The sequence below is a fragment of the Crocuta crocuta genome, unplaced genomic scaffold (assembly GCF_008692635.1).
Source record: "Crocuta crocuta isolate KB4526 unplaced genomic scaffold, BGI_CrCroc_1.0 scaffold39, whole genome shotgun sequence".
NCBI lineage: Eukaryota > Metazoa > Chordata > Mammalia > Carnivora > Hyaenidae > Crocuta > Crocuta crocuta.
Window position 1 is genome coordinate 8,406,418 of NW_027533334.1, and position 13,865 is coordinate 8,420,282.

Sequence of the window (13,865 nt, forward strand, 5' to 3'; positions counted from 1 at the left end):
ATATAGATGAATCACTGGAAAATGGATTTTTTAAGACTTTTTAAGAATATTTACTTATTTGGGGGAGAGTTGGATGCTCAATTGACTGAGCCACCCAGGTGCCCTGGGTAAAAGGATTGTTTAAATAGATTTTAAAAAGCTTTTTCAGATCATTGTGACATCCTCTGATACTGCACCAAACATTAGTGGTTGACAGGGGTTGTGGCTAAGAAGAAAAGGGGAAAATGGGGAGTGACTGGTAGTGGGCACCAGATTTCTTTTTGGGCAGAGGAAAATGTTCAAAAACTAGGTTGTGATGAGAGCTGTACAATTCTGCAATACAACTAAAATCATACACTTAAGTGAAATAAATTTTGTGGTATACCTTAAAATAAAACTGTTTAGCAAAAAAAAAAAAAAAAAAAAAAAAAAAAAAAAAAAAAAAANCCAGAGTGTGTGGGCTTAGAGAAGGTGAGGGTTGGGAACACAGTCACAGGCAGGGCCTTTAGGTTATATTTAATATTGTGGAGTAAGAGCAATGGGAAGCCACAAAGAACTTTAGGTAGAGGAAGGAAAAAATAGTATGCCAAAACTTGTCAAGTGGGAGTTTCTTAAAAATTGTTGCAACATGGAATCTGAAAGTGCATCAATGGACTTTCCATATACCCTGTGCACTTAGTGAAACTTTCACACTTGCCTGATTCTGTAACATGCAAGTACTGGTCGTTTGTAAAATACTGGTTCAGTGAGTTACACACATCTTCTAAAATGTTAAAATATTCCATTGTATATAGTAGTTTTAAAAATCACATTTGCTAATATCACAACTGATCTCATCAGAAATTCCTTAACCACAGGGATGCCATCAAGCTTATTATGGCAGATACCAATTTTCCAAATTTCTAATTTTCACTGAAAAACACATCATTGTGTCATTTGCAACAAATACGAAGTGTTGTTTTCCTTGAAGTGACAGAATCATCTTGATTATTTTGGAGAAAATGTCTGCAGATACCCAGGTCTAAATAACCACTGGCTATTTACTAGCTGTTCTTTCAAGTAAAACATGAAATAAGTGGCTAGTCTGGGTTGCAACTCATTTGTACAAGTGTTTTTCCTCAAGACAACCACTGTTCTTCAGTACACAGAATACTGTATGTATACTTCCCATTTCATCATGCAAAATAATTAAAAAGCAGATGTTCAGAGGTCAAGATTTAATAAAATTAATAATGATCATTTTTATAGCTTCATTAAGAATACTGTTAAGTGAAACTAGCATTTTTCTTTCTTAAATCGATGAGTGACTTACATAAAGAATACAGCTCCTAGGAGTTTGATGTTACTGTCACGAGCTGTGCTAGGGAGTCAGCAGTTTTACCTGCTACTGCTTTTCCACCATTAGTGCAAATATCAACACGGTGAAAAAGGCTAATATCCTAATTATTATGAAAACGGTTTCATCTCCCAGGGCCCGACAAAAGGGTCCCTGCGACCCCTTCCCAGGGGTTCACAAACCACAGATGGAGAACAGCTGCCTCCGTGAAATTGAGGAAGCATTAGTAACTAGGTATGTGATCTTGGGCAATCCACTAAACTCTTTTTAATGAGCCATATTAAAAAAAAAAAAGATAGCACTCCTCTCCTTCCTCAACCAAGATTTATTCAATAGGGTTAAAAGAGGTGAAAATGTTTTGTATTATGTGCCAACACAAATGATATTAGTATTTCAGTCGGACACCACTGACTTCATTCTGAACATAAACATAAATTTGATGGTGACCAAATTTTATACATTTTTGTTTCTGTTGTTTCTCTAATGGTCTTTACAACTTCTGTCTTAATTCAGACCCACATAATCATTGATACGAGCCTACCTTGTCAATTATAAATGTTGCTGCCAGCTAAACATACTTATTTTTATCATACCTCACCCCCACCCTGACCAGTCAAATTTATCTAGAGCTTTCCCTCAAGTATGTCTGAATATCTTCTTTTGTTTCAGCTGAATAATGTCTGATTGTGTCCATTTGTTTCTCTCACTTGCCAGAATTGGCCTCCCCACTTCTAGTTACTAAAATACCATCCCTAGCCTTACGAGTCCAATTAAGTCAATTCTTCCGGGCCACTCAAATTGGATAATCTTACTCCTCTGAATATCTGGCCCTCAAAGCCTTATACCTGATTTCTTCTCCTGTGCTTGCCATCCTTAACTAGACTGCAATCTTTCTGAGGGTAAGCACATTTTCCATTCTCCTTATTCTCTTCAGCATCTAACAGCACAACGCATTCAGCCAGCTAATGGGCATAGTTCTATTCTACTAGAGACCAGAATCAATGAAGTATTGACCTTCACAGACAAATTAAGACCTAGAAAACTATGGTAGTTTAACTTGCTTTACAGACTCAAGATCTACAACTCTTATCATATACGGTTTTTAGACAATGTTTCACTTCTAAGGCTTATTACTCAAGTGACAGGGCAAGGTATTCATCTTAGAGTGCTTAGATGTGGCTCTGACAGGAAAATAGATATATAATGATGTATATTTAGGTGCATAAGTAGATCTAAGAGAAGTCTTTACAAAGAAAGTAATAAGAAGCCTTAAAATACATTATTTACAACACACAAAAACACAGTGCAATCGCATATAAAATTAACTGAAATGAAGTCTCTTGGACTAAACCAAGTTAAAAAGCATAAATTCAAGATGCAGACAGCAAAATGAAACACTAGCCATGAATTGTAGCATTTACTATTATGCAAAAAGTCAAATCAAATAGGCAGCAAACCAAAGGCAGAAGCTTTGTTCTGAAAAACCAACAGCAACTGAAAGGAGGCGGTACTTTCAAGTGATTAAAAAGTACATGGGCTTTGGCACCAGAACGAGCTGGATTCAAATCCTAGTTCAGAAACTGTGAACTGAGTAAAACTGCAAAATCTCTCGATGCTGAGAGCCCTTATCTGTACAATGGGGCTGTTACTATCTGCCTGCTAGAGTTTATGAAAGGATCAGAAATAATACACGGCAGTAAAAAGCACAGACTTTGAAGTCAGGTGGGTCTGGGTTAGAACTGACTACTAATGGTTTAGATAACTTATGCCTCAGGTTTCTTATTTGTAAGATAGGTATAATACCACCTCCTCAGTGCTCTTGTGAGGATAAATAACATGGATAAACATTCTATAAAGTCTTAAAAGTACACCCAATAAGTATTTTATCCCTACAAGATATATGTATATATATTCATACATATATACATACCTCACTTTGCACAGTGCCTACCATTTTATAGATATTTAACAAATGTCAATTACTATAATTATTTCCTATCATAAGAAATTTCAGAATGACTATAAACTCTAAACTATGGTTTCTACATCCTCCTATACCCAATCTATATATGATTAACCAATCAGAGATGAATGGTAGTTCATCAATTATTCCAACTATAAATGTTTCAGGATAATTCAGGGAGTGGAAGCAGGAGCAAGCATAAAATGCCCACTAATAGAAAAAAAATCCGGAAACAAGGAAATATTATAGGGAAGAAGTACAAATCCATATTAGACATATAAACTATTCACACTGTAAATTTACAATCCTGAAATTATATGCTTACTTGTTAATACAAGTCATTTCCTAGTTAGTTTTCTGCCAAAGGTAAGATCAGGCATAACTGTAACTCTCTTCCACAGCTATCCTTCATGTTCAGCCATCCTACCTATAGCCATCTTGGCCCCAGACCAATTTTAATAAGTTACAGGGGGAGAACTGATCTTGCCAATTCTTCAGAGACATTTTAAAAGTTGCAAGCACTAAGAAAGTGTAGCAACTACTTCATAGTACTCTTCTGCAGGACTGGAATTGTTGCATTCTGGTTTCCAGAAAACCACTTATCTACCTTCTCTTATTTTTGGTTTGTCTTTCTTTGTTAAAAAGGAGTTATGCATGCACAGGGTTTTAAAAAGGGGGTGGAGAGGGCACAAGTATTAAATGTATAAAAATAACTTAAATGAAGTGTGTCTCTCCCACAGCAGGACAACCCATTGCTAACAGTTCCTTTTACATTTTGCCAACTTACAAACTAAATTAAGTCAATTAAAAAATGGGTCAGTTCTAACACTAAAAACTGAATAAAACCCCAGGAATGTACCATTTATGGGATACGACAGATTGTCTTATTTGAAAACTTAAGAGTACACAGAACATTCTCTCTTTCGTTAAATTCAAATTGTCTAATAAGGAGACAATTATGTCTCCGTCAGAACAGAAATCTATTTCAACACAATATCATAGAACAATTTTGGTAAGCTTTTTATGTCAGAAGTATACTATTAACAAAGATAACACAATTCTGTTTTCAAATAAGAGGGTATTACATACCTAGAACCTTACTCATAATAAAGACGTTCAAGTCATAAACTGTTTTTGGCAAAGTGAATATTTAATAATGCCACAAATGGTTTTAAAATATTTGGTGATACATCCTTCCTTTTAAAAGTAAAAAAACAGAAGTTACTTAAGCCTTCACCACTCATCTGCTATGATAAATTCATATTCTCAATTGTCCTTAACTTCGGGGGGTACACATACAATTTTGTGTACTTTTATAAGTCCCTCTCTTTATTAAGAGGTTTGCATATAATTTCATATGTTCCCAAACTTACCTTTTCGTTTTTTTTATCTGTCTCTAAGGGCTGCTTTGCTGTTATACTTCGAGGAGTTCGGACAACTTCCTCGTCAGCCACTTCAACTGTCCGTCCATTTGGCTGTACAGGCAACAAAAAACAATCTTGTTATCAAACCACTTGCAGGGTCAAGTCAAAGATTTATACTCAAGAAACAGCATATACTATAATCAAATGCTACCCCTGACCCAAATTTAATAGGTTTCTGTACATCTAAGACTTGATGGACTACTATCTCTAATAACTGTGTTTTGTAGTATAATATTGAACTTATAAATTAAGCTGTATTTATACTCTAACCACCAACTATTTGTGTAATCTCAAAACGTTTCACTCATTATCTTTGAGTCTTATTTCTACATACATAAAATTTGAGATCTGGTCTATTCAAAAGTTGCTAAACATTTTCGGTAAAGGGGCAGGAAATAGTTTAGGCTTTGTGGGCCATCATCTCTGCTGCAACTACAAGACCGTGCAATTTTGTACAAAAGCAGCCACAGATGAATGAATTAATGAGTGTGGTTATATTCCAATGAAACATTATTTGCAAAACACTGGTAGAGGGTCAAATTGGTCCATGGTCCATAGTTTGTCGGTCTCTGTATTAGATTATCTCTAACGCCTCTCATGATTCTATTATCTAATTGTCCCGGGATTAAGAAATTTACCAATCCACTGCTACAGTTTAAAAAGGTTACCTCAGCTTGAACACTCCAAAAATAAAACAGTATGAGTAAAATTAAGCTTGTGAATTCCAAGTCTGGCTTTTAATCAGAATCACTAGTTTTGGGGGTTAACCCTCCCCCAATAAAAGCATTTCTAAGCTCTATCACCAGAAATGTATTTAGATTCAAGAGTTTGAAGAATGGGGTCCAGGTAGCTGTATTCTAACCTCTTATTTCTGGGTCCTACTATTTCTTTTCACTTGCTTATTCTCATATTCCAATAATTCAATGAATTAGTAAATCAATATCCTAGTTTCAGTTGCCTTATTTCGAGTTCTTACAGAACAGACTTCCACCAGATTACTCATTACAGCACAACCATACTCAAGAAAATATGAATGCTCAAGTTTCTATAATGTGACTTTACTGTAGTTTGTTCGAAATTATCAGGGATATACAGTTAGAGAAACACTATTAATATTCTAAAACCTGACTTGTAGGCTTTTCAAAAATTTATGGCAGAAAAGCCAAAACAAAAGCTGTCTTTTAGCTTATGAAAATCCTAATTAATCCCAATTTAATCTGCTGGCTCTTAAGCAACTAGTTAAAATCAGATGCCAAAACTAGACCTCCTCACTCCTGATTTGGTTTTCTTTCTCCTGTGCTGTTCTGTCACTCTCACACTGCTTCCTCTCACCATCCTCCCTGTGTATGCATATGTTGGGGCTGGGGGGTGGTACACAAAGGAATATAGACTTAGAGCAATAACCACATCAGGAATATAAATTCTACTTCCAAGATCACCATCTCAATTGTCAATTCTCATATGTTAGTTCTTAGTTCATGCTATCCTCTTTAGCCAAACTTTTTCTGATTTCCTGTGGTTTGCTTCACTCTATATACAAGCCTTATGCCACCTGGATGATCTTGCAGCTCCAACGTCCGTTTCCAATCTCTAACTGGCAGCTCACAGGCTTACATTTCTAAAACTTCACTAATCCCTTCAGGAAGATTTCCATCATAGTCACTACTACAGCACTTCCATTTTATTCATGTAAATGACTAAAAGGAGTCATTTTAATTTATTAACTGCTAAAAGGTGAAGAATTAATTCATCAAAAACTACTAAGTTCAATGCAATTCCTTTGAGGCCAAATGCAAACACTGCTGACAGCCTCCCAAACGAAAGATGAAACAACCTCCTTCTGAACAAATACAAAGTCTGAAGTCCTCAATCGGTGACCTACAGTCGGGCCACTCAGTTTCCAATTCACAGACCCTGAAATGACCAGCAAAGCAATCCGACGCTCCAACCTGTGCCAATTTTACTTCCTTCTCTGCAAGATGAACTTATGCAACCACTGTAACTGTAGCTGTTCCTTTGGTCTATGCAGATTTTTCAATGTTCCACTAACACTTGGGCTATACATTTTTTTTAATATTTTATTTATTTCTGAGAGAGAGTGAGAGAGACAGCGCACGAGCAAGACAGTGAGAGCACGGAGGGTCGGAGAGAGAGGGAGATAGAGAATCTGAAGCAGGCTCCAGGCTCTGAGCAAGCTGTCAGCACAGAGCCCGACGTGGGGCTTGAACCCATGAACTGTGAGATCGTGACCTGAGCCGAAGTCGGATATTTAACCGACTGAGCCACCCAGGTGCCCTGACACTTGTGCTTTAGATAGCTCTCATTACTACTGGGATTCCGTAAGTCAGCAACAACCCTTCCTCAACATGCCAGATAACATGAAACAATACACCTCCTATCCCAAGAATAAAGTCAACAGAACTCTTGGGCTGCAGGAAAAAAGGATACACTATGGTGGCTGTGCCTCTCCTATCCACCAGCAATACTCATCTGTCCTGCCACTAGCTGGTCAAGAAGGCCTTGTTCTGGAAAATCATTAACCATATTTAAATAAGCAAATCCTGGAAAATTATTAACCATATTTAAATCAGCAAATCGAGAAATGGAAGCATATTATGTAGATCTGCTCACATGAAAAGTAACTAACTACTGGGGTGCTTGGGTAGCTCAGTCGGTTGAGCGTCCGACTTCGGCTCAGGTCATGATTTCACAGTTCGTGGGTTCAAGCCCCACATTGGGCTCTGTGCTGACAGCCAGCTCAGAGCCTGGAGCCTGCTTCAGATTCTGTGTCTCCCTCCCTCTCTGACCCTCCCCTGCTCACGCTGTCTCTCTCTCTTAGAAATAAATAAAACATTAAAAAATTAAAGAAAAAAAGAAAAAGAAAAAAGAAAAGTAACTAACTGCAAATAAATAAATAGGTAGGCACCTGGGTGGCTCAGATCCCAGGGTTGTGAGATAAAGCCCCACCCAAGTTGGGCTCCACCCTCAGCATGGGGCATGCTTGGGACTGTCTGTCTCTCCCCTCACTCCAGCCCCTGCCCCATGCTCTCCCCAACTCGTGCTCCCTCTCTCTGAAACACACACACACACACACACACACACACACACACACACACGAAAAAGAAAAGTAACTAACTGCAAACCAACGTTTCAAATCCAACCTGACTGCCAATATCTTTTGTATATTATACAAAATGTATTCTCTTTTGTCATCATAAAGCCTTAATATATATGACATGTTTCCATAAATTAGCAATTATGTGGGCCTCTCATTGTACCCTAGTATAAAATTTTCTGGAAAACTTGGAGGGGTTTCCTTCCAGGGCCAACCAAGTTAATTTCACATATCGAATAATATAGAATATAAGCTATATTTTAAATTAGACAAGAACATCCTCCAAATTTGGTGAAAATTAACAGTAACAGAAAAATGACAGTTATGGGGCGCCTGGGTGGCTTAGTCGGTTAAGCGTCCGACTTTCACTTAGGTCATGATCTCGCGGTTCGTGGGTTCGAGCCCCGCGTCGGGCTCTGTGCTGACTGCCAGCTCAGAGCCTGGAGCCTGTTTCAGTCTGTGACTCCCTCTCTCTCTGACCCTCCCCTGCTCATGCTGTCTCTCTCTCTCTCTCTCTCTCTCTCCTAGAAATAAATAAATAAAAAAAAAAAGAAAAAAACAAAAGAAAAGAAAAATGACAGTTATTGCCTAGATGGATAAACTCCTTACAGGGAATGCTATCTATGTCTGCCTTAGATTCCTCAACTCCTATGCCAGATCCTTTTAAAAATGCACTCATAAAAGAACATTGTGTGTGTGTGTGTGTGTGTGTGTGTGTGTGTGTGTGTGTGTGTTGGGAGGGGTGGTGATACCTGAATGAAGAAACCTAGCTGACAATCAAGAAAATAAAATGCAGAAGGGGGACACACAACAGGGGAGCAGGGTCTCTTACTGAATAAGGCCTGATTTTGGAGCGCCTGGATGGCTCAGTCAGTTGAGTGTATGACTCTTGGCTTCAGCTCAGGTCATCATCTTACTGTCCCCAGGTTGTTCGAGCCCCGCATCCCTGCTTGGGATTCTCTGCCCCCCCCCAAAAAATAAGTAAGCAAACTATTTTAAAAATCTCCTGTGGGAGAAATGTGGACAGTTAATTGGAAACANAACTTTAAAAAATGCTTGATTTAAAGGAAATATAATTATTCATGTTAGTCCAACTTTAAATTATTAATTCCATAAATGTTTATTATGGGAGCCTCAAGAACAAGGACAGATGAAAAGAATTTGTGCTCGAGAAGTTTTGAAGTTCAGAATAAGAAGATATGCTCAATAACAGACATCTACTCCAAAGGAATCTATTATCTAAGATAACCATATGTAAGGTTTAACATCTGACTTCTAAAGTGAAACCATTTAGAATCCCATTTTCACTTAGTTATGTAAATTTTATTTCTAGATATAAAAACCATGACTTCAAATTACTTGGAAATAACCTAAGAAACTAGAAGGAAGCCTACCAACTACCAGAAAAAAGGAATATGAAGAGACCGAGGACTTTGGAACTGGACAAACCTGGGAGTAAGACTCGGCTTCTATATTTAATCCCTGTGGTTATAAGCATTTTCCTTGACTTAACCCTTTATTTCATCATTTGTAAATATAAAGAAAATATGTACTCATACAAGTTTCTTGTTAAAATGACAATAAATGAGAGAACATGGCTATAATGGCTCAAATCCTCATCCCGATGTTCCAGTGTTCAGGTCACAGCTAGCAGGCCTACAACCACTGCTAAGTCCTGGTGGTCAGGAGGGTGAACAAACACTGCATGTATCTGGCAGGCCCAGCTCCAGACCCAAATTCTTTTGGGAAGTTAACAGAATACAAATGGTAAGTAAATATAGCCTCTCAGAGGCTAGAAACAGTCCAGGCTTGCTGTCAAAGACAGCAATGTAAATGTAATATCTTTCTTTTTAAAAAACTGCTTACAGTTTCACCATTTTCTAAGAAAAGAAAATTACATCATACTCACTTATGTTCATTCACTCACTATGCAGTAAGTGAACGTAAGAGTAATATGTAAAACCCTTAAAAGCTTGAAACAAAAACAAGTGAGACACAATCCTTGCCTTCAAGAAGCTCAGAACCTAGCAAAGGAAGAAGACACATATACAACAGCATATATTAAAATACACGACCAAAAGTATACTCTGCCCCGTCTCCCCACCCCACCAACCCTACCTACCCTTAAAGGGAAAGAGTATGGGTTTTAAAGGCAAGCAGAAACCAGGGTTGAATTCCTAAATGTGTGTAACCCTGGAGAAGTTACTATTTCACAAGAGTTTCAATTTTCTTAGCTCAAAGCTATAAGTATACATATTATACCCATCATAAAAAAGATAAAGGGCAAAATGTTATGGAAATTCAAGGTGCCTCATCTTCAGCTGACAGAGTGTAAGACGACAGCCTGACATTCATAATTTCCAAGTATCTGCCATGTGCCAAGCACCTTGCTAGATGCTTTACATGCATCATCTCACTTAGTGAACAAGACCTTGCCTTGGTCAGTTTATTTTAGTTTGAAGAGTTCTGATACAAATTCAAGATAGAACAATTTCTTGTCATTTATTTGAAAGTGTCTTTTTTTCTGCCAAATGTGAATATATCAATTATAAATGAACTACAGTGTTAGTTACAGTAATTTACTAACTTATTTTTAAACTCAACCCCAATTTTAAACTCTTAATAACTAAGAATACAATCTTACAAATATGGCCTATAATTCAAATTTGCAAAATCATGGTATATCCTGAGCGATTTCCTTTAGTGGTAAAGATACTGTGTCTTAAGCAGTAGCCAAAACTCAACTCTTCAGGGATTCCAAACTATCTACTTGTTAATGGAAGCAAGAATGGTCATGGCTTTTTTTTTTTTTTTTTTAATTTATTTCTAGGAGAGAGAGAGACAGCGTGAGCAGGGGAGGGTCAGAGAGAGAGGGAGTCACAGACTGAAACAGGCTCCAGGCTCTGAGCTGGCAGTCAGCACAGAGCCCGACGCGGGGCTCGAACCCACGAACCGCGAGATCATGACCTAAGCGAAAGTCAGACGCTTAACCGACTAAGCCACCCAGGCGCCCCTGGTCATGGCTATTTTTATAGGCTAGAGAGATGACACCTAATACCTGTCACATGGCCAAGTTATTAATGAGGATTTTTGAAGAATCCCATAAAGCACTGGTTTCCAACGTTTTACATCGGACAGGTACTAAGATAAGGGCCATATACGATACAACAGATACACGGCCATGTATGCCTTGGATCCTGCTGGATGCATTCTGAAATACTGGCATTCTACGGAACAGTTTGAAAATTACTAGCATCATTGAAGAGAAAAAAGTACACTTTAAAACTGGTCAAATAACACCAATTCCTCACTTAGAGCTCTTGATTTTGATTCAATAATAATCTAGGGGTGCCTGGGTGGCTCGGTTGAACATCTGACCATGGCTTGGGTCTTGATCTTGTGGTTCGCGAGGTTGAACCCTGCATGGCACTCACTGCTATCAGCACAGAGCCCACTTCAGATTCTCTGTGCCCCTCCGCCACCTGCATGCTCATTCTCAAAAATAAACATTAAAAAAATTAATAATAATTTAAAAATACTCTCAAAGCTTTTATAACCTTTAGAAGTTGTACATTAACCAATAATGTCAAAGTGCAAAAGAAACCCCAAGGGTTCAGAGGGTTTAGTGCTGCACTTAATATCTAAGATAAGCATCACTATTAAAGGTCTTCTCTGTTAGGCCTCTGGCAGAATAAAATGACAAAGATGAAAAAGTCCTGTCATATAACCAAACAAATTAGAGCCAAAGTTCTGGAGCTTTGGTAAAAGTCGTTATAATTTTCGACACAAACTTCTGATTCTATTTTTTTAATGTTTATTTATTTATTTTTGAGAGAGAAGGTGAGAGCGAGCAAGCAGAGGAGAACAGAGAGAGAGGGAGAGAGAGAATCCCAAGCAGGCTCCATGCTCAGCGCAGAGCCCAGTGTGGGGCTTGAGCTTGCAAACTGCGAGATCATGACCTGAGCCAAAATCAAAAGTTGGACGCTTGGAGCGCCTGGGTGGCTCAGTCAGTTAAGCATCTGATTTCAGCTCAGGTCATGATCTCACAGTTCGTGAGTTTGAGTCCCACACTGGGGTCTGTGCTGACAGGTCAGAGCCTGGAGCCTGCTTTGGATTCTGTGTCTCCCTCTCTCTCTGTCCCTCCCCTGCTTGTGCTCTGGCTCTTTATATCTCTTAAAAATAAACATTTAAAAAAATTAAAGAAATAAAAGAAAGCAAGCGAGCAAGAGAGCTGTAACTCACTGGGAAAATTAGATTTCTTCTCTGAATGCAATGCAATACCCTTGAACATGCTATGAAAACCAGAGAGGTACATGTACATAAGTGTCAGTTAGTAGACTACAAATTATCATACCATTTAGCCTTTGAAACTCCTTCGCTCTACAACCTCAAATAAGTTTTTATAATCTTTATATGAGATTCTCAAGATTCCTCTTCTGTAAAATCAAAAATGTTTAACTAGATCTCAGGATTTTTTAATCAAATGATTATTCTTTTTATACTTATAACCATGGGGACTAGTGATTTAAAGGTAAAAAGAACATCCTGTTTGTAGGTGGCAACTGATGTAATTTACCTTTACTAATATAGCGAAACTACTGTCTAGAATAAAAGACATAATTCTATTGGAGTATCTTAAAAGATAAATTTATTTAGCCAAATAAATTATCCAATTAAACTGTGAGGTATCATTATACTTACTTTGTTTAGAATTGAGTTCAACAAATAATTATCAAAGGCCCTTTACATGCTGTTTGCCATTGTATATCAAGACTTACAACCTAGGGGCGCCTGGGTGGTTCAGTTGGTTAGTGTCTGACTTCTGTTCCAGTCATGATCTCCTGGTCCATGAGTTCGAGCCCCATGTCGGGCTCTGTGCTGACAGCTCAGAGCCTGAGCCTGCTTGGATTCTCTGTCTCTCTCTCTCTCTCTCTCTCAAAAATAAATAAACATTAAAAAAAAAAAAAAAGACTTACAACCTAGTGGAAAGAAAAGACCCCTGAAATGTAAATGGATGAGTAATTTACAAACTGTGATAATTATAATAAACACATACAGGGGCGCCTGGGTGGCTCCGTCCGTCGAGCGTCGGACTTCGGCTCAGGTCATGATCTCACGGTTCGTGGGTTCGAGCCCTGCATTGGGCTCTGTGCTGACAGCTAGTTCAGAGCCTAGAGTCTGCTTCAGATTCTGTGTCTCCCTCTCTCTCTGACCCTCCCCTGCTCACACTGTGTGTGTCTCTCTCTCTCAGAAATAAATAAAAGATTAAAAAAAAATTCTAATTAACACATATAAAAAGGTAAGGCAGAAGGTAGAAGAGGATGCTTATTTCAACTAGGGTGATCAGTAAATGATTTTCTAGGAAGGTGAGGTTTTTTTTTTTTTTAATGTTTATTTGAGAGAGAGCACGAGCAGGGGAGGGTCAGAGAGAGAGGGAGACACAGAATCCGAAGCAGGCTCCAGGCTCTGAGCTGTCAGCACAGAGCCCGATGCAGGGCCCGAACCCACAAACTGTGAGATCATGACCTGAGCTGAAGCTGTATGCTTAACTGATTGAGCCACCCAGGCATCCCTAGGAAGGTGAGTTTTAAGGTGAGATATAAAGGCTGATTTGAATAGTAGGGAAAAGATTATCCCAGAAGTGCTAATAATAGTTCATGTAAAGGAACTGGGCTGTCAAAGAGTTTGAAGAACTGAAAAGAGATCACTATAGCTGGAGGTAATAAAGAGAGGAAATGAACTCAAAATCAGCTTAGAAAGAAAAGCAGGTGCTGGGCCACACAGGAAAGAAGTTCGGATTTTAAATGCAAAAGCTACTGAAGTGTTGGTTTTAGACAAGTGTTGGCTTTAGGATCGGAGGCCACCTGCAGAGCCCACTACTCTATAAGTGAGCTAAGGTGCCAGATGTTAGAATGAGAGTAGTCAGACTGAATATTCATCTTGGAGATAAAATTGGTGTTATTTGCTGATGGATTAGATATGAGGTACAGAAGATATAAGGAGATGAGAAAAAGGGAAGAATCAAGAATGATTCTTGGATTTCTGGAC

General features: G+C 38.3%; 1 protein-coding gene across 1 annotated transcript in view; it reads right to left on the reverse strand.

Moving 5' to 3' along the window:
* MTDH (metadherin) overlaps positions 1–13,865 on the reverse strand; it is a 63,059-nt gene that overhangs the window by 43,154 nt on the left and 6,040 nt on the right. The window contains 1 exon segment of the mRNA XM_077748158.1: positions 4,652–4,753. Within this exon segment, the coding sequence (XP_077604284.1) occupies positions 4,652–4,753 (102 nt within the window).